The sequence below is a fragment of the Alexandromys fortis genome, unplaced genomic scaffold (genome assembly GCF_014885135.2).
Source record: "Alexandromys fortis isolate MF-2015 unplaced genomic scaffold, M_Fortis_MF-2015_v1.1 scaffold_16, whole genome shotgun sequence".
NCBI lineage: Eukaryota > Metazoa > Chordata > Mammalia > Rodentia > Cricetidae > Alexandromys > Alexandromys fortis.
The window spans coordinates 19,446,926-19,471,576 of NW_026067893.1; the positions used below are offsets into that span (position 1 = coordinate 19,446,926).

At 45.2% G+C, this 24,651-nt stretch overlaps 1 protein-coding gene across 1 annotated transcript in view; it reads left to right on the top strand.

Annotated features, from left to right (window-relative positions):
• Positions 1–15,507, top strand: part of Pdlim1 (PDZ and LIM domain 1) — a 40,612-nt gene extending 25,105 nt beyond the window's left edge. Inside the window, exons 5-7 of the mRNA XM_050147202.1 lie at positions 9,238–9,389; positions 14,593–14,710; positions 14,978–15,507. Coding sequence (XP_050003159.1) covers positions 9,238–9,389; positions 14,593–14,710; positions 14,978–15,164 — 457 coding nt within the window. The 3' untranslated portion in view covers positions 15,165–15,507. The remainder of the gene's footprint in view (positions 1–9,237; positions 9,390–14,592; positions 14,711–14,977) is intronic.
• Positions 15,508–24,651: the final 9,144 nt, after the last annotated feature.

A 24,651-nucleotide genomic window follows, 5' to 3' on the forward strand; every position in this document is an offset into this window, starting at 1 on the left:
AGGGAGGGAGGGAGGGAGGGAGGGAGGGAGGGAGGGAGGGAGGGAGGGAGGGAAACAAACACAGAAAGATCAGAAAGGCTGCTGGGCATCCACTGCATGCAAGCCTCCGTTCCTCACACTGAGAAGAGGACAGGTCAGGACAGATCCCGTATGTTTCTTAGAGTCTGGTGAGGTTTTGGTCTCAGAAGATGCTGAAGATCACTGCCATTAATGGGAGTGACCAGGACCACTGCTTCTTATTCCAAATCATGGTTCCTGTGAGGCCTTACCTGCTTGATACATTGCTGCCCCCCAACATGGTCGTGGGGATGCTGGGGACCCATGAGAAATTTACCCAGAGGCCCCCTAAACATCGCTCCCTGAAGGGAAGCTTGCATGTAGCTCAGCGAGGGATGGTTTGATACCAGGGGCCACCATTTCTGTGTTTTGAGTGCTTGAAGAGGCTGGGACCATGACCCTCTTTTCCTGCCCCAGAGTGGGGAATGTTCCATGATCTGGATTAAATAGCCCAGGAAATGACACATCCTTAATTGAAGAACTGCGCAGCCCTGGGAGAAGCATGTGCCTGGAAAGGATTTTTAGTGTGTCTGCGTTAGATATTTTTCCTTATTAAAGTCTTCTTTCTTCTCTTCTCTCAAGCTTTCTGATTGCACTCCCCCCTCCCCTACTGTCTGCTCCTGTCACAGTCTCCTTAGCTGAAGCAGCCTCAGGGTCTTCACCAATCTCCTGCAGATTCCCTCAGCAAAGGGGGCCTGCTATCTACTTCAGTCCAACCTCCTTGAGGGCTGACTGCAGGCAGCAGCGGAAATCCCTGAAGCCGGAGGCCAAGGGGCTGCTTAGGCTGCCATGATTCTTGCACAGGGACCTCTGCCTGCTGGTTTGTTTCTAGCATGTCCACAGAAAGGAGAGATAGAGGATTCTGCCAACCCAGCAGCCAGCCTGTAACCCTCCCTGCTCAGCACAAGGCCCAGAGCTGGCTCACCCCCACTGTTTAGTCTGAATTCGCTGAGGTTCCAGAACTGCTTCACTACATACTTTGTATCTGAGGTCATCACCCATTCCCTGGGGCTCACCCTGTTTCTGTTTCTGTTTTTTTTTTTTTTTTTTTTTTTTTGTCCCAAGCACTTCAGAGCATTCTACTGTGTGTGAGTGACTGTCTCTGCCTTGTAGGTCTTGGTACATCTGCATCCCAGGCAAGCCAGGATGTCAGAAGCAGCCTTGCCATCTGGGAAGGCAGGTAGGGGTCTCCTCAGTAGACCTTCTTGAATACAGCGGAGTGGAAAGGGAGCCCCTGCAGACTTTCCCATCTAGGTGACATTAGCTCAGCGGTCCTTTTCTGAGTTCTTTTGTGTGCCACTCCAGGGAAAGAAGTGTGGCTGGCACCTTTTCTCTCAGCTCTCCTGTTGTGTGTAGAAAGGACCCTTAAAGCTTGGGACTGCAGAGACTGGATTGCATAATTTATGTGATGTCTGTTACTTTCTATGGGCTTGTAGATTAGCATCCTAGAACCTGACTCTGGCCCTGCCAGCTGAGTGACCTTAGGCAAACCTTGTAAACCCTCAGAAACCTTGTAAGGTGGGTCCTTAACCACATGCTTTTCTGCCAGCTTGTCGAGGGAATGCAGTACCCACGCTGGAAGGTACCCAGTGAATGCTTGTTGCTGCTGACTTCATTGCTGTGGGAGAACTCTGCCTCAGCACTTTTGAGTTGGGGGGTGGGGGTTCAGAAAGAAAGACTGGAAGCCTATAAGCATGTTCTAAAACTTCTTTCTCCCCTGGAGCCATTGCCTAAGTTCAGCCATGGGCACTGTTAGCCAGCATCCTGCTGGGGGTGATGGTCTCTTCATGGTCCAAGTGGTTGAGCTCCCATAACCAGCATAGAAATTCCAGAGTAGTAGGTCTTCCAAACTGTATTATTCAGTGTGTCCCCCAAACACTCAGGAGGCAGATTTCTAAGCAAGTACAGTGGAGATGAAGGAGTCATTGCTGCCTGTTCAAAAGGTAGCAAGGGATTATGTTAGCCCCGCCTAACTGGGAGCAGGATCAGAAGGCTTCCAACACGCAGGCTGCTTGTCTCTGTAGCTAACGTGTTTGCACACCACAACGTCTGGGGTCTGAGGGTTCTTCCCTTTTCTCCTGATATCCAGTGTTATTCCTTGCTTCTTATCATAGGAGACAAAAATACAGGGAACATTCAGACCAGACATTCCCTTTAGAACTCAATGCATAAACTTCCTCAGAATTGCTTTTTAAAATTCATTTTTTATTTTATTATCAGATAATAATCTAGTGCAACTGAAACCCAAACTCTTATTTTCTAGGATATCATGAAACATGAAGGATTTTTCTGCTTCAGCTCACTCCTCTCTCTCTCTCTCTCTCTCTCTCTCTGTAGACAGGGTCTCATTTCTTGGATGCCCTGGAACTTACTGTGTAGACCAGGCTGGCCTTGAACTCATAGAGACCCACCTGTCTTTGTTTCTTGAGTGCTGGGATTAAAGGTGTGTGGTACCATGCCCATCTTTTATCTTATTGTCTTTTAAAATTATTTTGAGATTTATTTTTGTTCTATGTGTATGGGCGTTTTGCCTGTATATGTGTTTCTGTACTGTGTGTGTGCAGTGCCTGCGAGTCCTGAAGAGGGCGCTAAATCCTTTGGAACTGGAGTTACAGATAGTTTTTAGTGGTCCTGTGGATCCTGGAAGATCAGTCAGTGCTTTAAACTGCTGAGCCATCCCTCTAGTTACTCAGTTTATTTTCCTTATCCCAGCCGTCAGGCAAGCTAAGAACTAAAATCTCTTTATCATTTAAAGTTAATAGTTTTTCTATTTGAGACTTAGGAATTCTTAAAATGAGTTAAGACTTTTCTTCTGTGATAGCTGTAGATATGTAGGAAGTTGTAGGAAACAGTGCAAAGAGGTCTCTTATTCCTTATCCATTTTCCTTTGATGTTTACTCTTGTGTTTGTTTCTTGAGACAAGGTCTTATTCTGAAGCCCAGGCTGATCTAGAACCTACAGTTATCCTCTTGTCTCAGCTTCCTGAGTTTGGGATTACAGATGTGAGCCACTATGCTGATCTGATGACATCCTGAATTATTAAGTAGAAGATGGATAGGAACACAGTGTAAAGAGCATTTGTTCACTAAGCATAGTGTCACAAGCCTTTAATCTCAGCACTTGGGAAGCAGAAATGTAAAAGGAGGAGCTGCTTGTTCATCCCGGCCACCCAGAACTGAAATAATCACACAGAAATTGTATTAATTCAAACACTGCTTGGCCCATTAGCTCTAGCTTCTTATTGGCTAACTCATATTAATTTAACCCATTTCTAGTAATCTGCATGTCATCACATGGCAGTGGCTTACTGGCAAAGACTCAGCATGTCTGACTCTGGCGGCTCCATGGCATCTCTCTGACTCTGCCTTCTTTCTCCCAGTATTCAGTCCAGTAACCATCCCCCCACCCCCCACCTACCTAAGTTCTGCCCTATCAACAGGCCAAGGCAGTTTCTTTATTCACTAATGGTAATCACAGCACACAGAGGGGACTCCCACATCACAGAGACAGGTGGATCTCTGTAAGTCCAAGGCCAGCCTGGACACAGTAAGTTCCAGGCTAGCCGGCTCTACTTGTCTCAAAAGAAAAAAAAAAAGCATTTGGGTCTGCACCAGGATTCCAGTCCTCTTGCTGCACCCACCCCTAGCCACATCCCCCATGCCCACATCCCCCACTGCACAGCCTCCAGCCCACCAATCTCCCATCATTACAGCTTTGTTAGTTCAAGAATGTTTTTATTAACAGACCCATGAAGTATGTAACCTTCTGGGGTTTCCGCAGCATCATTCCTTGGAAAGCCAGCCAGGTTTTCTTTATATACCAAGAGTGTCCCCCCTTTTTGTCCTTTTTAAAGTGTGGTTAAAAACCACATGACATAAAATTTACTATTGTAACCACATGTGCAAAGTTATATAACATATCTGTTGAATTTGTTCAGCTTGGAAAGCTATACCCATTGAACAACTTCTGCCTCTCCCCAAGCTCCTGGAAACCACCGCTGAACTTTCTGTTGCAGGCTCCTCTTGCAAGTGGAGTCATGCAGAAATGTCTTTGCTGGCTGGTACAGCCATATTCTTCTTAGTATGCTGCTCCAAAGCTTCACCCCGGAAGTGTGTGTCAAAATTTTCTTCTTTTTAAAGACTAAATCCATTCTTTATCACATGAAAAAAATAATCCATCTGTCTACTGATGGATATTTAGGCTTCTTTCCATCTTTTTAAAGATGCCACTTAATGATAAACACTAAAGGCTTTCCTACAAAGGTGGAGAATGAGCTAAGACCTTGCACACTGGTTACTCTTCTGCATAGTGCTGGGGATTGTAGCCAGCCTGGCAAGGCAAGGGACGAATCTGGAGCTAATTGCTACATTCATCAAGAATGTATCAGAAAAAAAAAACCCACACAGGCTAAAAGATAGACATAGAATCAGGTGTTGTTTCTTCATGTTAGCAGTAAACATGTGAACACTGACATTAAAATATACCATTTATAGTTACTTCTTACCAGGGTAGACCTGAGTTTGCCAGAGGAGTGGAGAGAATAGCAGGAAGGGAGGAGAGGCCAACCAGTGTGTTCAGTGCTATTGTTTGAGAGCGGCGGCTAATTCCAGTGCCATGTATCACCATAGGGTGAATAATGAACAGAAATACATTGTATGCCTCCAAATAATGATGCAAGAGAATTGCCAATAAAATCATCATAAATGAATGATCAAGTTAGAAAAAAAAAAAACCCACATCATTTCTCAGGTGCATGTGGAATAGTCTGCTAGAAGAGGCAGAAGTGAGACTTAAAATACATCTTATGAACTTAAAACTGATAGAACAGCAAGTATCCTTTCCAGCCACAACGGACTGAAACTAGAATTTAGCAAAAAGAGAACTGGAAAAGTGACAAATGTGTGGCCACTGAACAACACAATCGAACAAGCAATGTATGAATCACAGGGGAAATTAGGAGCTATTCTGACCAATGGGAACAGACAAACATTCCCACCATTTAGTAGGGTCGAAGGTGGTGGTGCGTGTCTGGCATCCCGGCACGCGGGAGGCTGAGCCAGGAGGATCAGCAGGATTTCACCGCCAGCATTGGTTCCATAGTGAGATCTTGTCTCCAAAACAGAAACTTAACAGCAGACAGGAAAAGCAGAACCAAGAGGAACGCAGAGGGAAGTGCCTCAGCAGAGCCAATCTGACTTTGTCCTTTCACCAGGTGCTCTTTTGGCATCTTAATTCTGCCTAACCCTAGAGGCTAAAAATTCCTACTTAAGTTTTTCCTTTTTTATGTTTCAGTCTTAGGCATTTGAGCTAACTAAGTCGGTGTGAGATAAACAATGGGGCACTGACCACAATAGCTGTGAAAGGAGCCTTGAAATCCTGGGGCCAGTTCCTCCCATTTTATTCTCTTTTGAAATTTTTCTTAACTTTGCCTTTTTGTTGCCTCTTCATATGAACTGTAGAATCCAGTTCACCCGTTTGGCTCTCTGTAGATTCTTCTTTCTTTCTCCTTTTTTTTGGGGGGTGAGGGCAGGGTCTCCACTATAGTCCAGGCTGGCATTGGAGCCCACCATGTAAGACAGGCTGGTCTTCGAACTGGTGGCAATCCTCCTGCCTTAGTGCTAGGAATAGAGGTGCCTGTCCTCAGCTTTTTCATCAGCTGTTCTGCAGTGCCAAGGGTTGGGCCCAGGGCCTCCTGCGTGCTAAGTAAGTGCTCCCCCCTGAACTACATCCCCAGCCCTCTTCTACGTTTTATTTTGAGGCAGGGTCTCACAAGGCAGTCTGGCCTTGACTCACTTTGGAGACTAGACAAGGCTTGAACTTTTGATCCTCCTGTCTTAGCCTCCCATGTAGTCAATTGGTTTTTTTTTTTTTTTGTTTGTTTGTTTTGTTTTGTTTCTTGTGAATCTGCTGATGTGGTCAAATGATTAACACCTTGACTGATTTTTGTATAGTAAACCAAGTACACACTACTTGGCTGTAACAAATAATTCTTTTTATATATTGTTGAATTTTATTTGCTATGAAATTTATGTTCATGAGGAATACTCACCTGTTTTCTTTTTTAAAACTGTCATCTGGTTTTATTTTAGTGTGATAATTACTTCATTACGTAAGTCAGGAAATAATTCCCTCTATTACAGGGAAGAGGCTATGTAGAATTAATTTGGTCTTTGTCTCTCTCCGAAACATGTGCCTTTGTTGTGTCGCTCAGCCTAACCTCGAACTCTTGAGTCTCCTGTCTCAGCCTCCTGACTGTCGAGAGCATAGACCTGGCTCACTGTAGAATCCTTATTTACTTACTTTTAATTTTTTTTGTATATACAAATAAGAATATTTTTCTCCATTTCGTATGCATGCTTTTATCCTAATTACTTTTTTCAGATATTGTGTTAATATCTTATAGCCTAATGTCCAAGACTTGGAATTTCTGAGTCTTGTGCTGTTTTTTGAATTAGGTTGACGGTGATTTGGTTAGGGTAACAGATATCGAAAATACTGCATAAAATGCCCAGCATATAGAGATGTTATCAGTTTTTTTTGGAAATAAATAGTAAATTGGTTTGCCTCTTTGTCTCTGTCTCTCCCTATCTCTGTCTGTCTCTTTCTTCTTTCCTTCCTTGGAAGGATTCCCATGGCTGTTTGCTGGAAGAATGAATATATGATGACCTTGTGGTTTAGTTCTGTTATTTTTAGTGTTCCCTTGGTGGCTTCCAGACATAACATGCAACAAATAAGAGAAAAAATTCTTCCCCCAAACATTCCATGGCCCGATCTTGATTTTAAAATAGTCCTAAGGGTAATAGGAAAAAGATTAATAAAGAATAATGTAATATGCTTATTATAGGCCAGTTTCCAAGCTCAAAACTCAAGGAATCAAGTAACTAACTCAAAAAAAAAAAAAAAAAAAAAAAGCAAATTGAGCTGGTAGAAGACCCTGACTCAAAACTACTTTACCAAGTATTCACTTAACCTACAGGGAGAGGGAGAGAGCTGAGCAAGGGTCAATAGAAACCAGCTGCTGCGGGCAGGCCAGGCAAGGGTGGCTGCTTCCACCCTGTCTGTCATTGCAAACCAAAGGTGGCAGGAACAGCCTGCGTCAACCTTGCCCAGCAGTAGCAGAGCTTACGTCTCCCTTATGGGCCTTGTTGTCTTTGTTGTCAGAATATGGTTGGAGTCCAAGGGAAACACCTGGGCTTTGTCCCTGTGCTCGAGTCTTCCAGCTGGGGCCTGTCCTGGCTGCCCCTACAGCTTGTCTCAGAGGAGAGAGAAAGGAGAGACAGAAAGGGAGAGAGGAGCAGGGAGGGGTAGTACCTTAGAGGAAATTCCCCGTGGAAAAAATACTTTTTCTTTTAAAGACGTGAACCAGTTGTACAATGGTGGGTGGGAAATGAGTTAATGAACGCAATTGCTGCAGTTCCTTTGCTCCTGCCTGTGTCCTCCAGTGCGGTGGAGGCTGAGAGTGCATCCCTCGCAGCTGCAGCTGTGTGTTTGTGCATGAGTAAATCTGTCTGTATGCATTGCTCATATCCCCTCCCGGTAGTTGATCTGGTCTTTGTGCTTTGCTCCTCTTGGGCACAGTGTCCCTCAGGCAGCTTCTGAATAAGTTATGGAAGTGAGAGGAAAGAGTACATGTGGGCTCGGAAGGTGGGTCCCCCCCCCCCCCCGCCAAACCTAGATAGTTTCAGGGTGATCTCCCAGGATGAGGGACAGCATAGCAAGGATGGAGCACCATCTTTGCTTACACACTTACTTACCTGATGCCAAGTTCCGAGCCTGGGCTCTGCGTCGAGCCCAACCTGGGCATTTACAGAGAGCAAGGTTATGTGCTTGGTTACATTCCAGGGGAAGCCAGAAATACAGAAGTAAGTGCAAGCAGAGAACGTAGTAGGAGAGTGAGTTAGAGGGTAGCAAGGGGTGGGGATGTGTGGGACTCTCATAAGTCAAGGTCAATAAATCTTCTTTGAGGGGTGCATCCTGTGTGAAACGGGGCCCTGGACATACATGAGGGTAACATTGTAGGCAGGAGAGTGAGCGCAGTGCCTGGAAGGAGGCTGCCTGGTTCAGTCACACTCTTTTGAGGAAAGGCTACAGCTTAAGGGTCTTTACTCCTTAATGTAAAGGAGTTGAACTTGCTGAGACTCGTGTTATCAAAACTCTAAATATTTGGTTCTAAGTCAGGTGAGATTACATTGATCCGCACCGTGGAACCGTCTGGATTCGTGCGTTGGAAATACATCTCTGGTTGAAAATGTAACCGTTCCAAGGCTGAGCAGGGCAGCAGAGGGACAGGTTACACAGCTGGTGGGTCTTGCTGGTAAGCCACAGCGTGGCTTAGTCATGCGGGGGAGCTGGGAGTACGTAAGGAGTCAGGCTCAAGACAGCTACAGTTGAAGGGCTGGCTGCCTTCCACGGCTCTGCTGCAGCCAGACAGCACAAGCCTTGCTTGGCTCAGTGAAAACCAGTCTCACAGTAGTGCCTGCCTCAGCTCGTCCTGGGGCATGCAGAGTGGCAGGAGGAAGGAGTGGGAGGCAAGGTCTGGCTCGCCTGTTCCCGGGGGTCTGAACCTTTACACAGAAAAGCACGTGAATGTGTCCCTCTCGCTGCGGTGCCTGTGGACGGGGCAGGTCAAGACTGCTGCCTCCAGCTAGGGACACAGAGGCCTGAGCTCCATTCTGAATGACGAGGAGCATCTGGAGGCATGAGAAGCCCTTTGACAGGGGGAATGAGAAAGACGAGGCTTCTGCTGGTGCAAGGAATGCATGTACCCCCCAACACACACACACACACACACACACACACACACACACACACACACACGGGACTCAGCCGAGCTTTAGTGGTCAGATTGTGGTTGGAATTTTTCCTCTTCAAAATTTTCTCTTGACATAATGTTGATTATGTAATTTAAAAAAAAGGGACAAATTCCCCATCTGTGGGAGTTAGCCAAAATGTAATTGAATTACAGAGACGATTTGGGAAAATAGCCTCTTACTGTATTAAAGTGGCAGCCAGCTCTGCCGACCAGGACCCATTATAACATTGTCCAGAGGGTTGGGGACATGGGATAATCGCTATCCGCTCTTTTCATGAGTGTGGGTTTGTCTGGGAGGGAGTGCCGGGTGGAGTTCTGAGCCTAACTTTCGACCCTTGTCCTAATGGGTTTCCAAACATTCTTCTTAGCTTGGATCAGCCTCATCCTTCAGGCAGCCTCATCATCGACAAGGAATCTGAGGTTTACAAGATGCTCCAGGAGAAGCAGGAGTTAAACGAGCCCCCCAAACAGTCCACCTCCTTCCTGCTTCTGCAGGAGATCCTGGAGACAGATGGAAAAGGTAAGGGGCCCTGTGGGAGTCTCGCTGCTAGAACACAGGTGAGCACAGCCCAGAGAGAGAGAGAGAGAGAGAGAGAGAGAGAGAGAGAGAGAGAGAGAGAGAGAGCGAGTGCAGCTTGCTGTGAAAGGCTGGGGCTCTCTGTATAGACCTTGCCTTCTTCCCGAGTCTGCTGTTATATGAGCACACACCACCACTTCTGCCCTGGCATTGATTTTGTTGTTGTTGGTTTTTTTAGGGGGGAGGGAGGGTTTGAGACAGGGTTTCTCTGTGGTTTTGGAGCCTGTCCTGGAACTAGCTCTTGTAGACCAGGCTGGCCTCGAACTCATAGAGATCCAGCTGCCTCTGCCTCATGAGTGTTGGGATTAAAGGTGTGAACCACCACTTCCCAGCTGGCATTGACTTTTTTTAAATGACAAAACATGTATTGAAAAGCGGAGGGAGAGAGGACTCGGATGTAGATCAGCTGTGGAATGCTTAAGGTAGAACCTATATAATATACATAAAACCCTGGGTTCTATTTTCAGCAGTTGGGGTGACCGGTTACAGGGTTAGGAGTGGATGTGAGTCTTGGCAGTAGGGGATGGTACAAGAGCGCCCCCCTCTGGATTATACTTTCTGGCTCAGTCTTACTTACAAGTATTTATTTAATTTTGTTTTACAAGTGTGATTGCTTTGCCCACACATATGTCTGTTTATTATATGTATGAAGTACCTCCAGAGGCTGGGAGAAAGCTGTAGTTGAGAACAATAGTGAGTCACCATGTGGTCCTCTGCATGAGCAACAATTGCTTCTAAGTAACGAACCATCTCTCTACTCTAGCCAGTTGCCCAGTCTTTTCAGAGTTTGAAAAATGTAGCTCTGGCTGTCCTGGGAACCCCCCAGGTTTGCTCTGGCTTTAGGGAAGATGGCCTTTCCTCATCGTGGAGGCCTTAGGGTAGCCACATCTTCAACCCTAGGCTAGTGTCTGAGCTGCTCTAGGCTCAGAAATCACAAAGTGTGCGAAACAGCCATCACTGTCCACAGAGTCAGCATTCCGTGGTTGTTATAGATGCTGGCACTTCATCAGGAGGCTCCAGGTCAGCTTCGCTTGGCCATGCATGACTTCTGATGCGTCTGCGGGTCTCCAGAGACAGCCCTCCTTGGAGATATTGCATAATAATAAATTCTAGACAAACCTTCATTACGTGGAACAGGCTCTCTGAGCCTGGATCACTGGCCAATGTTAACAAGGCACTCAGATGTGTGCTGCTGTGTTGGGCAGAGACCCATGGTTCAGAGAAGTCTATGGGTGGAAACACTGGCATCTCGGGTCCACCTGTGACCTGCAGGACACCTAGAGCAGGCTGCTGGTCCCTCTGTGTTCTGGTGTTTGTATAGTAACCCATGTAAGAGGGCCGCCCACTGCATCAGGGCTGTTCGAAGGGTTAAGTGAAAGTTTGTGAACTGCTTAGTGCAGCTAGATGCCCAAACGGTCTGAGCAGTGTTGGTGATAGACCCCAGAAAATCTCACCAGAGCCGCTTGTTCTGAGTGCGGCTCATCCTCTGCTTTTCTCATGCTTCATCTTGCTCTGGGTAAATCATAACATTTGTGGCAGAAGAAGCATGCGAACTGTTTTAGCTGGGAAATACACATCCCATAAAGTTTCCCACTGTGTTCACTTTTCAGTGTTCAGTTACACCACATACATGTGTGAGGCACAGCCGTTGATCCATCCTCAGAACTCTCCGTGTGGTAGAACGGGAGCTCTGATCCCATTAAACCCCATCTCCCTGTTCTCTGCTCCGGCCTCTGGCCACCGTCTACTGTCTATTCTATAGACCTGTAAGAGCAGAATCATGATTTCCCTTTTAGTGATGGACTCATTCCCTCAGTACAGCATCTATACATGTTGTAGCACACACCAGAATTCCTTTCCTTAAAGTTTTAAAATCAGATTTGTTTATATATATATTTATTGTGTGTGTGTGCACACACACATACACATGCATGCATGTATGCGTGCTTATGTGCCAATGGGCATATGGACAGCTAAGAGTTGGTTCTACCCTTCCACCGTGTGGGTTCTGGGGACTGTTCTCAGGCTTATCCCCTGAACCATCATGATGGCCCCTTCTTGTCAAGGAGAATCATCTTCCATTGTCTGCAAATATCTCGTTTTGCTTGTTCATTCATCCGTTAGTAGAAGGATATCGTGAAGGAGCGGAGGTTTGGAAGGAGACGATAAATGCAGAGGCAGCAGTGGTGGCTGCAGGCTCCCTCAGATGAAGAAGCTGGAGATGCAGTCAGCAAACTCCTAGGTCCATGCTGGCTGCTGTCAGGGGTTCCAGGGCCGCAGATGACCTGATAGGTTCTAGGAGAACTGCCGTTGTTAGGATCATGGGCTTTGTTCTGTAGGGACGGTGGAACCATGGAAGGTTAATCCGTGAAATGAGGAGAGAAACAGCTGTACTTTATTTACCTGATTTCCCTTCCTCTTCAGAAAACAACAAACGACAAACAAACAAATGGAACTTGGATGACGGGTTTCTTGGAAGCAGAGACACTCGGGAGTGTTTGTAGTTGTATGGAGTCGCCAAAAAAGAAGAGAGAGGTCCCATGTCCCGGGCTGGCTCTCTAAGTGAGAGAAAACAACCTGGAGCCAGCAGGTGGCGCTGCAGGGCTGAGAATGAGGGCTGCTGCTGCACACAGCTCCTCCCGGGCTCCCAACTCTAGTCTCCTTCAATCTAGTTTCTACCATTTGCACTTTCTCTTATTTCCTGGTGGTTTTCCTGTTGACCGAGTGAGCTATGGGAAGAGGATATCTTATATTTGAGACCCCAGCCTTTGCTGTGTTGGTCCCATCTGAGGTCAGTTAGCCTCTCCACCCTGTCCATGAGTGCAGAGGTGCTGCTCTTTCCTTGCAGACAACCCCCTTCAGTCATAAAGTGAGGGAGTCTGTTTGCTATGCTTGGGGCAGAATGCCTAAAGCAGCTGCTCACTCTGGCTCTTCTGAGATGCCTTCATGTCGGGCTGAGGTTGGGTGAGGTGAAGAGATTGCCTTCGATGGAAAGCTAAAGGGGCCATTGTGATGGCACACACCTTTAATCCCAGCGCTTGGGAGGCAGAGGCAGGTGGAGTTCTACATAGTGAGTTCTGGGAGAGGTAAGGCTACACAGAGAGAGAGAGACCTTGTCTCAAAAAAAAAAAAATCAGTCAATCAATCAATCAATCATCAATCATCAATCAGGGCTACATAGACCTTGTCTCAAAAATCAGTCAATCAATCAATCAATCAACCAAACAAACAAAAACAACCCAAACCAAACTAAAGGGACCATCAATACACTCAGTTATAGGCTAGGAATTTAGCTCAGCTGTAGAGCACTTTTCTAGCATGTGTGAGGTCTTGACACTCACATTTTAGGGCTGGTGAAATGGCTCATCAGGCAAAGGAGCTTGCTGCCAAACCTGAGTTTGAACCCCATAACCCACATGGTAGAAGAAGAAAACCAAGTCCTACAAGTTGTCCCGTAAACTTCCTTCCCTCAGCATAGCACAGCATGCACACACCTGTACATACATGGGTGCACACACACACACACACACACACACACTATACTAAATGTAACGGCGTAAACGAATACAGACACATTGTCAAAATATATACAGCTTTAATGGAGAAATAGACTTACAGAACCACCATTCCCGTGGAGACCAGGAAAGCAGAAGCAGCGTCTGGGAGCACGCTCGCCAAATTTATAGGCTAACATTAGCCCGAGGTGAACACGCCCCCTAAGGGGCAGGACTTATCCCTTACAACTAAATACATGTAACTTCTAAAATTAGATATAAAGAATTATGTGTATGGGTGTTTTGCCTGCATTTATGTGTGTGCTTGGTGCCCACGGAAATTAGAAGAAGGCATCAGATCCCCTAGAACTGGATTCACAGAGAGTTGTGGACCACTGTGGGGATGCTAGGAATTGAACCCTGGGTCATTTGGAAGAGTAGCCAGTGCTCTTAAAGACTGAGCCATCAAAAATTTTAAGCATAAAAACATTTTAATACCTAAGCAAATTAATATAAAAGTCTGCAATTACGGAAGCTTGGACTGTGGACTTCTTCCAAAACAGAGGAAGACTGTCCCCTGTGCTTTGGGGTATGGAGTCATCAAGGTGAGGGCATGCTGAGCCTTCCCCAAGCTCATCTATAGATGATGTCTTATGGGTTGTCAGATGGATATCTGGTCCCAATGTGAGAGGACCCAGTATTAATGAGAGAAACCCGAGAGTGTCATGTGTAGCCATGGAGGACAGATGGAAGTACAGGGTGCTTTAAAATACTCCTAGTAAAAGAAAGAAATACTCTCGTTGTTGTCCACAAGCCACCAAAGCCCCTCAAACTCACCCTCCTCTTGTGTTAGCATCAGGGACTCATGCTGTCAGGGAAATACTGGTTAGTGGTGGCTCAGCTTGCTGTGGCACCTCAAATCTTCTCATTCCAGATGCCTGGACAAGGTAGAGACCCCACTGAGGCCTGCTGTCCTCACGGTACAGGACAGAAACTCTATGGGGACAGGGCCAAGCCACACACATAAATTATTTCGGACTCATGTTTGCTCATGTTCACTAGCCAAGGTCTTCATCAAGGGCAGGATTTCGCCACCTGGGAGCTGGTGACATTCCTGGCCAATGTGAGTGTTTGCATATGTATGGGTTGTATGTTAGCGATTTGTGTTGTGAGGGCTGATCATATGCTAGGCACTGTAGGAGGGCTTTCTGTATTGGGTTTTTAAAAATATTTTCTTTATAACAGTGAAGGGGAAGCCGGGCGATGGTGGCGCACACCTTTCATCCCAGCACTGGGAGGCAGAGGCAGGCGGATCTCTGTGAGTTTGAGGCTGGCCTGGTCTACAAGAGCTAGTTCCAAGACAGGCACCGAAGCTACAAAGAAACCTTGTCTCAGAAAAGCCAAAAAACGAAAACAAAAACAAAAAAATAACAATGAAGGAGGAAATGATTTATTTATTTTTTATAACATGGAAAATGAGAGATCATAAAAGGTTAAACAACTGCCCCATAATGAACAGAGCTACCGACTGTCTGGTCCTAGTGGCTGTGACTTTGCTTGAGTGTGCAGATACACAGGTGGATCTGAGAGAACACAGTGGTACATACTGGCTTTTCACTTCCTGGCTAATGTGGATGTTTTCCTCCCTTCAGGGGATCCCAACAAGCCCTCCGGATTCAGAAGTGTTAAAGCTCCGGTCACCAAAGTGGCTGCATCAGTTGGAAACGCTCAGAAGCTGCCCATGTGTGACAAGTGTGGTACTGGCATTGTGTGAGTACTGACTGCGCCTGCTCTTAGAGGTTGGCCAAACCATGGAAGTGTGGGAGTGTCCGGGTGTTGCATAGCTTGGGAGTAAAGTCAACAGATCAACCAGACCATGCAGAGCTGTTGTGTTGACATGGGAGACGCTTCTAGAATGCTGAGCCCCATTCGCAGCCAGAGGCCTGTGGTGGGGCTTCTCCGGAAGCCTCAGCTCAGGAAGGACAATACAGGGCCCTCACGTCACTAATGCAGCCCCATTTCCCCTCCCCCCTGCAGAGGAGTGTTTGTGAAGCTGAGGGACCATCACCGCCACCCTGAATGTTATGTGTGCACCGACTGTGGCACCAACTTGAAACAGAAGGGCCATTTCTTCGTAGAGGATCAGATTTACTGTGAAAAGCATGCCCGGGAACGTGTCACACCTCCCGAGGGCTATGATGTGGTCACCGTGTTCCCCAAGTGATTGAGAGGACCTGCCCTGTCTGCTGCCCTCCAGCCAGCCTGCTGTACCTGGTTCTCTGAATGTTCTGGCTTCTCCTCCCTGACAGTCCTGTGCTTACCTAGTGTTAGTCCTGCTCAGTGGACAGTGAGGTCCACCTGTGCTGACTCCGCCCAGCAGTGTGATGTCTGCTTTTACATTACTGGAGATGGTTTTGTCCCTTGTCCCCTCACCAGCACCACCATGCATCATCTTCACTTGGGGTCTTCTCTGCTGCAAACGGACTTTGGTCACATTGAAATGAAGCCAAATGTAGCATCTCTCATGTTGATTCTGTTTTACTTAATAAATTTAGACTTTAAAGCGGTGTGTGGCCCCTTAGTTGTCCCTGCCTGTGCTCTGTATACTGTCTCATGAAGCCCTGGGTCTCTCTTTTGGTTTTGGTTTCTGCAGGCCTTTCCCCTGGACATGAAAAGATGCTGTGAATGTACTGTCTTCCTTTACATCTTTGAGGCTTGCTCTAAGCAGCATTGGATAATGTTAATTATCTTCTTTGCTTTTCTGTCGCTGCAGTAAAGCTGATGAAGGCAGCTTATAGAAGAACATGTTTATTTGGGTTTATGGTCTTGGCAGGGAGGCACGATAGCTAGAGGTGTGGCAGCTGGAGCAGAAAACTGAGAGCTCATATTCTTAACGATGAGCAGAGACAGTGCACTAGAAACGGTGTGGACTCATTACACTCTCAAAGCCCACATCCAGTGACATACCTTCTCCAACAAGGCCATTCCCCTAAATCTCCCCCAAACAGCACCACCAATTGGAGAGCAAGTTTCAGGGCCTTGGGGACCATTCTCAGTCAAGCAACCCCACTAATATATGATATTTGGTTCTGTTTTAGTGAAGCTGTTCTGGAGTTTGAGGGAATATAACTTCCTGTCCTAGTAACTTCTCAATTGCTGTGCTAGAACTCCATGACTAAAGCAATTACAGAAGACATCTTTAATTTAACTTACAGTTGCAGGGCCTAGAATCCGTGATGGCAGAGCAAAGGAACAAGCCAGAGCTTACATCTTAGTCCACATGCATGAGGAAGAAAGATAGATGTACCGATGATGGTGTGAGTCTTTTGAAACCTCAAAGCCTGACCCCAGTGACACACTTCCTCCAAGACCACATCTCCTAATCCTTCCCCCAACAGTACCACATCCTGGGAATAAGGTAGTCAAACACATGAGCCTGTGGGGGCCATTCTCATCAAATCTCCATTGGTTGATCTTGAAGTATGCCTCAATAATCCATTTCCAGACTGTGTGAAGGTATGATAACTCAGCAGTGTGCTCACCAGCCTCAGAGAGCTCAGAGCTGGGTAATAGGTGATTAGTATGTTCCTCAGCCTTTCTCCTCAGTGTGCTAATCAGATGTTTGCCGTTTATCTAGTCCGGCTAGATGCTTGTGTATCCAGCTCTTTGACATTGTGACACGGTGTTGGCTTCTAAAAGAGTTCATGATTGAAATAATCGCAATCACATTACAACAATCACAAACAGGCTAACTTGGTGCTTAGTCTAATAGTATTTACAGGGATGTTTAGGTCCCACCTCCTAGTTAACTAGTCTTAACTTTAAACCTGATCTTTGTTAAAGTGTATAAAAGGTGAGGTAGTTTAAATGTTGCAGTTCTAGAAAACCAAACAAGAACTGAAACCCAACTCCCAGGGATAGACTAGGTGGTTTTTTTTTTTTTTTTTTTTTTTTTTTTTTTTTTTTTTTTTTGTCTCGCTATGCTATCTGTAATGACATCTGGCTCCCTCTTCTGGCCTGTAGGCATACATGCAGACAGAACACTATACATAATAAATAAGTGAATAAGTCTTTAAATAAATGTTCTCCCACTTCCATAAGGACCACAACTCCCAAATGAATACATAAATAAATACACCTTTACATTTCAGGGAAGAGGGTGTGGTTGGAACGGCACAATCATTGTCACTCTTAGAAACTCAAGGCTGTAGAAGTAACAGTCTACAGTAATGTGCTTATTCTGTAGTGCTGGGGTTAAGCCTTGTGCTTGTTAGGCAAGTGTTCCATCACTCATCTCTACTCCCCTTCTGGCCCTTGTGAAAACAAGATGGGTCCTGGAAAATGAACTCCTGAGAACTCCATCACGAAGTTGCAGCAATTGTAGCTGTTGACCAGATGTTGTGTCCTTGTAGACAACTGGTCAAGGCAGTCTCAAGGGCATGGTGTGTGAGCACTGGGGTTTAGAAATGAAGAGGATAAGTGTGGTGGTTTGAATAGGTATGGACCCCAGATACTAATGTGTTTATATGTTTGGCCTATAGGGAATGGCACTATTAGGAGATGTGGCCTTGCTGGAGGAAGTGTGTCACTGTGGGGGTGGGATTTGAGGTCTCGTGTATGCTCAAGCTATGCCCAGTATACAGTCTAGCCTGCTGCTGCCTGCAGATGAAGATGTAGAACTCTCAGTTCCTTCCCCAGCACTATGTCTGCCTGCATGCTACCACGTTCCACCACCATGATAATGGACTAAACCTCTGAACTGTAAACTAGCTCCAATTAAATGTTTTCCTTTGTAAGAGTTGCCTTGGTCATGATGTCTCTTCACAGCCATGGACACCCTAACTAAAACAATCAATAAAGGGGAGAATGATTGCATCTTGTAATTATTGCATCTTATTATAGAGAGGGCTGTAAACATTGGAGCTCAGATGAAACAGTATCCTAGCAGCCAGGAGCCAAGGAAGACCACAGGGTCCCTGTAAGCATTGAAGCTTACAGCTCTGCTCCAGGGAAAGGTTTCCCCAGTGCAAGTGGAATAACTGGGCTCCGGGAGTAGAGGGCTTCCCCTGCGAAGTTGTTTCAGCTCTGCTTTGCTGAAGAGTTACAGCTGCGCTCCACTAGGGGAACGCTTCCCCAGTGTTGCTCTGCTCCTGCTCCAGCAAAAGCTGCTACAGCTGGGCTCCTCTCTTCGTTAGGGTTTACTATTGCTGGGAAGAGGCACCATGACCATGGCAATTTTTTTTTGGGAGGGGATTGTCCCAACAGAAAACCATTTTATTTCTTGGTGAATGTGTCTTAATAAGGCCTCAAAGTAAATAAAGCCAGGATTCCACTCACTGGAGCTCCAATCCCCACTCCACCCCACCCCACCCCAAACCTACCACCCTTCCTCATCATTTTTTTTTCTTGTCCTGAGGAAATTGCTTGTGAAGTTAATTGTTGCCTGTTGTAGGAAGGCTGCTTGTTTGTTCCTGGCTGCCCAGACCTGAAATAATAACACAGAAACTATATTATTTGCAACACTGCTTGGCCTATTAGCTTATGTGTATTTCTGGCTAACTCATATCTTAAATTAACCCATCTCCATTAATCTGTGTATCGCCACGAGGCTGTGGCTAACCAGCTAAAGTTCCGGCGTCTGCCACTGATGCGGCTACATGGCTTCTCCCTGATTCCACCTTTTTTCTCCTAGCATTCAGTTTAGTTTTCCCTGCCTAGCCAAGTTCTGCCTTGATATAGGCCAAAACAGTTTCTTTATAACCAATAAAAGCAACACATAGACAGAAGGACCTCCCAAGGAAAGCAACAAGTTGACTGGTGGACTATTGCTTGTTTTAGTTATTAAAGGAAGGCATTGCTATTTCCAGAACTCCCTATTGCCCAACTCCATCCTATGTGTGTACTGGGGATGGAACGAAGGACCCTGTGCCTATTAGACAAGGGCTCTACCACCTTCAGCCCCCCAAGCCCCACCCCAAGCTATTTCTATGTGGTTCTGTCTGATCTGGAACTCATAGAGATCCCCCTCACCTCTGCTTTCCAAGTGCATATGACCATGACAACTTTTATAGAAAAAATATTTAATTGAGGTGATGGCTTGTAGTTTCAGAAGTTCAATCCATTAACATCATGATGGGGAACATGGCAGCATGCAGGCAGATGTGGTGGTGCTGGCCACGTCTTGACCAGAAGGCAGCAAGAAGTCAACTAACTGTCACTCTGCCCAACAAACATCTTTCGAGAAAATTATTGGGAAAGAGATGTCCAGGAGGGTCACTGCCTCTAGGGTGAGAAGCAGCAACAAACTGAACATTGAGAGCTTATATAGGGTGTCTTGTTGAGTGGGGGATTGGGTAGTTTTTCCAGGGTGGTTTGGGATTGGTGGGATTTTGTAGCATGATTCTGGGGCAAGCTCAAGGATTGATGGAATTCTATGCTCAGGGATTGGTGGGATTTCATGCCCAGGAACCCCAGGAATTGGTGGGATCCTGTGCTCAGGGGTTGGTGTGATTTTATGGCCTGATTCTGAGGCAGGCTCTCAGGGCGGTCAAGTCAGAGTCAGGGTGTTTTTTTTTTTTTTTTTTCCTTGATCCCTTTGGCCCTACAAAGGCCGCATTAAGTTGTTGGCATAGAATATTCCTCCCTTGGAACACTGCCTTAACCTACACACTGGGCTGACACTCAGCCTGCCAGCTTGGACATAGCTCAGTGGGGGAAAGGCTGATGAAACAGGTTCAGGCTGTTTGTGCCACTGCCCAGCTCTTTGTACCACATGATCCCACATACCCTCTGACCCCAGAGTTTTGATGATAGGATGCCAGTGGGAGAATCAAAAGGCAGCTTTCGTGGGTTCCTGGCCAAGGAGATTCAAAGAATTTTACACTTTTCATAAAATACCCCCTCGCATGCCACTACACAGTGTCTGGGGGCATACACCTTGACTAAGATACAACAAATGTCAGGATGATCAATTGTGACCTGGATTCTGTTATCTCATCCGTCAAAGTCAGGCATCTACAAGATCAATCCTTCATGAGGTGGAAGGGCTGAGGATATATGCAAGCTACCTTAGCCGGAGCCCTTCTGTCACTACCTTACCGGATCTGTGCCTCCTCCTTGGCTCTTTCCTATGACTGCTAAGCATCCCTTGTGTCCTTATGAAGGTGGAGGAAGCAGACCAAACTTGACTCATGGATGAGTTCATTTGGTATTTGGTAGTGCTTACAACTCAGTTGGGTTGACCCTATAAGGCCGCAAATCCACTGGGCAGAGCTTCCAGTGGTGCACAGTGTGAATGTTCTACCTGTGTGGGTGGAGAAACAGTCCAAGTTTATTGTGCATGGACTTGTAGGCACTGGTAAATACATTGCCTATTAAGTGTCTAAAATGTTCAAGGTAATAAAAGAAGTGTGGGGTAGAGGAAAAGGTGTAGATATTTGGTAACACTCATTTGTGAGGGACTCAGTGGACAAGGGGTTGAATGACCAGGTTGACCAGATGAACCTAGTCTTATCTGTAATGACAAATAATCTGCAGTGTTGAAGTCCTGTTTTTTTTTTTTTTATGATCTCTGGAATACAAACTGGAAATCACAACATTGGAACGTTTAAATCTCAAATGTTGAAATTCTGAAAGTCCACATGTCCCAACAAGAATTTGCAGGTAGATCAAAAGCTATCAGAATGGGATGGGAAACTGAGTTTTGAAGAATAGATTAGCCATGCTACACAGCTGCAAATTTCAGTTTCAGGTGGCTGGAGAGATGGCTCAGTGGCTAAGAACATTTGATGTACTTCCAGAGGACCTGGGTTCAGTTCCTGGCACCCCGATGGCAGATAATAACAAGCTGTGAGTTCCAGTTCCAGATGATCTGATGTCCCCTTTGGATTGCATGTGCATTGCATGTATGTAGTACAGAGACATGCATGCATGCAAAACACATGTCCATCAATAAAATAAATGTTTTTAAAAAGGAAAAAAAACACCTCAGTTTCAAAATGTATTATTTGCCTTAACATTTATTCTAACTGATGAAATTCAGTAAGTTAAATGTGTGTTTGTGTGATGGAGCCAGAAGGGTTACTGATTGCTTTAAAGTAATTATGGGACGGATATGGCAGGATGAGCCAGCATGTGAAGGTGTCGCTGTGAAGTCGTCAGTATTGTGTCTGTCACCTCTGCTGCATGTGTAGATCAAGGACATGCAGAATGGGTTCCCACGTGTCCCAAACGCCTTTTTGTTTTGTTTTATGGCATCTTTTTTTGCAATTTTTCCACTATGTATTTACTATTCATAACTATTTAGCCCTGGTTGCAGCACTAATGATCCAGTTGGCATTTCCCTGGGCAAGGGCCAAGATTCATACAATGATCTGATTGTTACCTTGTTTTCCAAACCATCTTTTCATATTAGTTTATGCTTGTTCTTTTTTAAGCCCAAGTAAATGGGTAAATAGGTTGAAAATTTGATGGTTAGTCTAATTCCTATAACAATATGAAGAAGCACCTAACTGAAAAAGAAATTCTTTTTCATTTTTAAAATTCAAGGATTGAGCTAAATTGTGGTCAGATTTGAAAATGTAGGCGAACTCGTACCTCTGGAGTAGCAATGTCCCAACATTCCGCAAGATGGTGTGTTTTCTATTGCACCAGAGCTTGGGGGCTGAATGGACGTGGCTTTTTAGAAATCACATCTGCTTTGTGATCCACTGGAGCAGGGAAACAAGACCTCTTCCCTGTTTTGTTCCCCCCCCCCTGTTTGTAGTTTGGGGGTAAAATCTTATTTTATTTCTCATGCATAAAAGTGTAGCAAGGAGGCCCACTTGTTTATCCCGGCTGTCCGGCTAATTTAGCCCCAAAATAACCACACAGAAATTGTATTAATTAAACCACTGCTTGGCCCATTAGCTCTAGCTTCTTCTTCTTCTTCTTCTTCTTCTTCTTCTTCTTCTTCTTCTTCTTCTTCTTCTTCTTCTTCTTCTTCTTCTTCTTCTTCTTCTTCTTTTTGTTTTTGTTTTTTTGAGACAGGATTTCTCTGTAGCTTTGGAGCCTGTCCTGGAACTAGCTCTTGTAGACCAGGCTGGCCCCGAACTCCCAGAGATCTGCCTGCCTCTGCCTCCCAAATGCTGGGATTAAAGGCATGCGCCACCACCGCCCGGCTTAGCTCTAGCTTCTTATTGGCTAACTCTTACATCTTAATTTAACCCATCCCCATTAATCTGTGCATCACCATGAAGTCGTGGCCTACCAGCAAAGTTTCAGCACATCTCTTTATGGCGGCTCCGTGGTGTCTCTCTGACTCTAACTTCTTCCTCCCAGCATTCAGTCCAGTTTTTCCCACCTACCTAAGTTCTGCCCTATCAACAGGCCAAGCAGTTCCTATATTCATTAATGGTAATCACAGCACACAGAGGGCACTCCCACATTATAAAAGTGAAAGAAAAATCTAACTTACTTTAAGTAACTTCTATTACTCATCTAACCGAGTTTTCTTTTGGTACAACATAGAAATATCTTTTTTACAATTAACTTACAAAATTAAAATTTATGTTTCATTTGTATTCACTTTTGGCAATCAGGTTAATCTTTCAAATATTACAGTATCTTATCTCTTGGGCCTATATTTAGTTACTTAATAATTTCAGTATATAAAAGTTTTATAATTTTAAAAAATCACTACAATATAACATGTATAACAGACAGGTGTGCCTCCTTCATTGTCCAGGACTAACAGATTTCAGGTGTATCTTAAAAGATCCAAAGTTCCCAATTCCCTTTAATTGTCTTCTAAAATGTTCCGGTTTCAGTTGTCTTACAGATACCTGCAGGTTTCTGGGAAAAGTTCTATTGTTGTATCAAAAATCTGATCTGGTAAAAACCAACAGTCTCCATAGCCTATTTTAATCTCACCCATTTTCAAGCATATTTTACAGGTCACCCCTGCTGTCTGGGTCAAGACCAACTTACAAAGGGCCCTCCAGACAACACCAACACCTGCACCAGCTCCTGGGACTTCACCATTGGTACCAACTTTCCTGGCTCAAAGGGACACCTACCAACTAAGATCTGGTTTTAAAGGGCATATCTGTACTCGTGTCTCACCTATTCACCTGTGTCTCTCCTGTACAACCAGGGCATGTCTCTGTCTCATTCTTTCAGTTAATGACCCTTCCCATAACTAGCCTCATTTATAGGGCTGATAATAACAATATATTTTTTCTCCTGGCCACCTGCCTTCTCATCTCCCCCAAGGCACAGACAGATACCTGAGGTTTCCAGGATGGCAGTAACCCTGATGCCTCTCCAACCACATCTCTCACTGAGTATGAGTCTACCAACACCCAACTCTGTTCTTAGAAACAACCTGCCTTGGCCTGTGATAGGATAGAGTAGAGCTGGGTGGGGAAAACTAAACTGAATGCTGGGAGAAATGTAGACAGACGTCTTAAAAATTTGCAGGTAAGCCACAGCCACGTGATGATACACAGACTAATGGAGATGGATTAGGTTAGGATATGAGTTAGCTGGAAATACACTTAAGCTATTGGCCAAACAGTATTGCAAATAATATAGTTTCTATGTGGTTATTTCAGGAGTCTGGGCAGCTGGGAATACACAAGCAGACTCTCCTACAACAGGGAGACTGAGCTTTAGATGCTTTGTTGGCTTATGGACAACAACAAGAGTATTTTTTTCTTTTTCTGAGCATGTTTTAAAGGATTCTGTACTTTCCTTTGCCCTCCCTGGCTACATATAACAGTCTCTCAGGTTTCTCTCATTACTACTGGGTCCTCTCACACTGGGACCAGACAGCCATCTGACAACTCATGAGAGGGAGCAAGGTTAAGAGATCACCTATAGATGAGCTTGAGGAAGGCTCATCATGTCCTCATCTTGATGGTCCTGCACTCCAAATCACAGGAGACATTCTTTCTTCCTTTGGAAGAAGCCAGCAGTCTAAGCTTCTGTAATTGCAACATCTTAATTTGCTTATTAGTTAAAATGCTTCATTAAAATGTTTGCATGCTTAAAAACTTTTGATGGCTTAGTGCTTGAGAACAAAATTGCTCTTCTAAACGACCCAGCTTCAATTCCTAGCATCCTCAGGGCAGCTCAAAGCTGTCTGTGAATCCAGTTCTAGGGAATCTGATGATTTCCTCTACTTCTTTGGGCACCGTGCTCACACATATCCATAGACACAAATGCAGGCAGAACATGCACAAACACAATTTTTAAGTTTAATTTCAAAAGTTACATGATTTAGTGTGTATGTGCGCGCCCGTGTATGTACATATATGTGCATGCCGTGCTATGCTGAGGGAAGGTAGTTCAAAGGACAACTTGTAAGACTTGGTTTTCTTCTTCTATCATGTATGTTGTGGGGTTCAAACTCAGGTTTGGCAGCAAGTTACTTTGCCCAATGAGCTATTTCACCAGTTCTAAAATGTTTGGAACTCAAGACCTCACACATGCTAGGAAAGTGCTCTACAGCTGAGCTAAATTCCCAGCCTATAACTGAGTATTTTAATGGTTCCTTTAGTTTGATTTTCGGATTGGTTTTGATTTGGCGTTTTGTTTGTTTGCTTGGTTGGTTGGTTGGTTTATTGACTGATTGATTGACTGATTTTTGAGACATGGTCTCTCCATGTTGCCCTGACTGTCCTGGAACTCACTATGTAGAAGTCTCAGAACTCCACCTGCCTCTGCCTCCC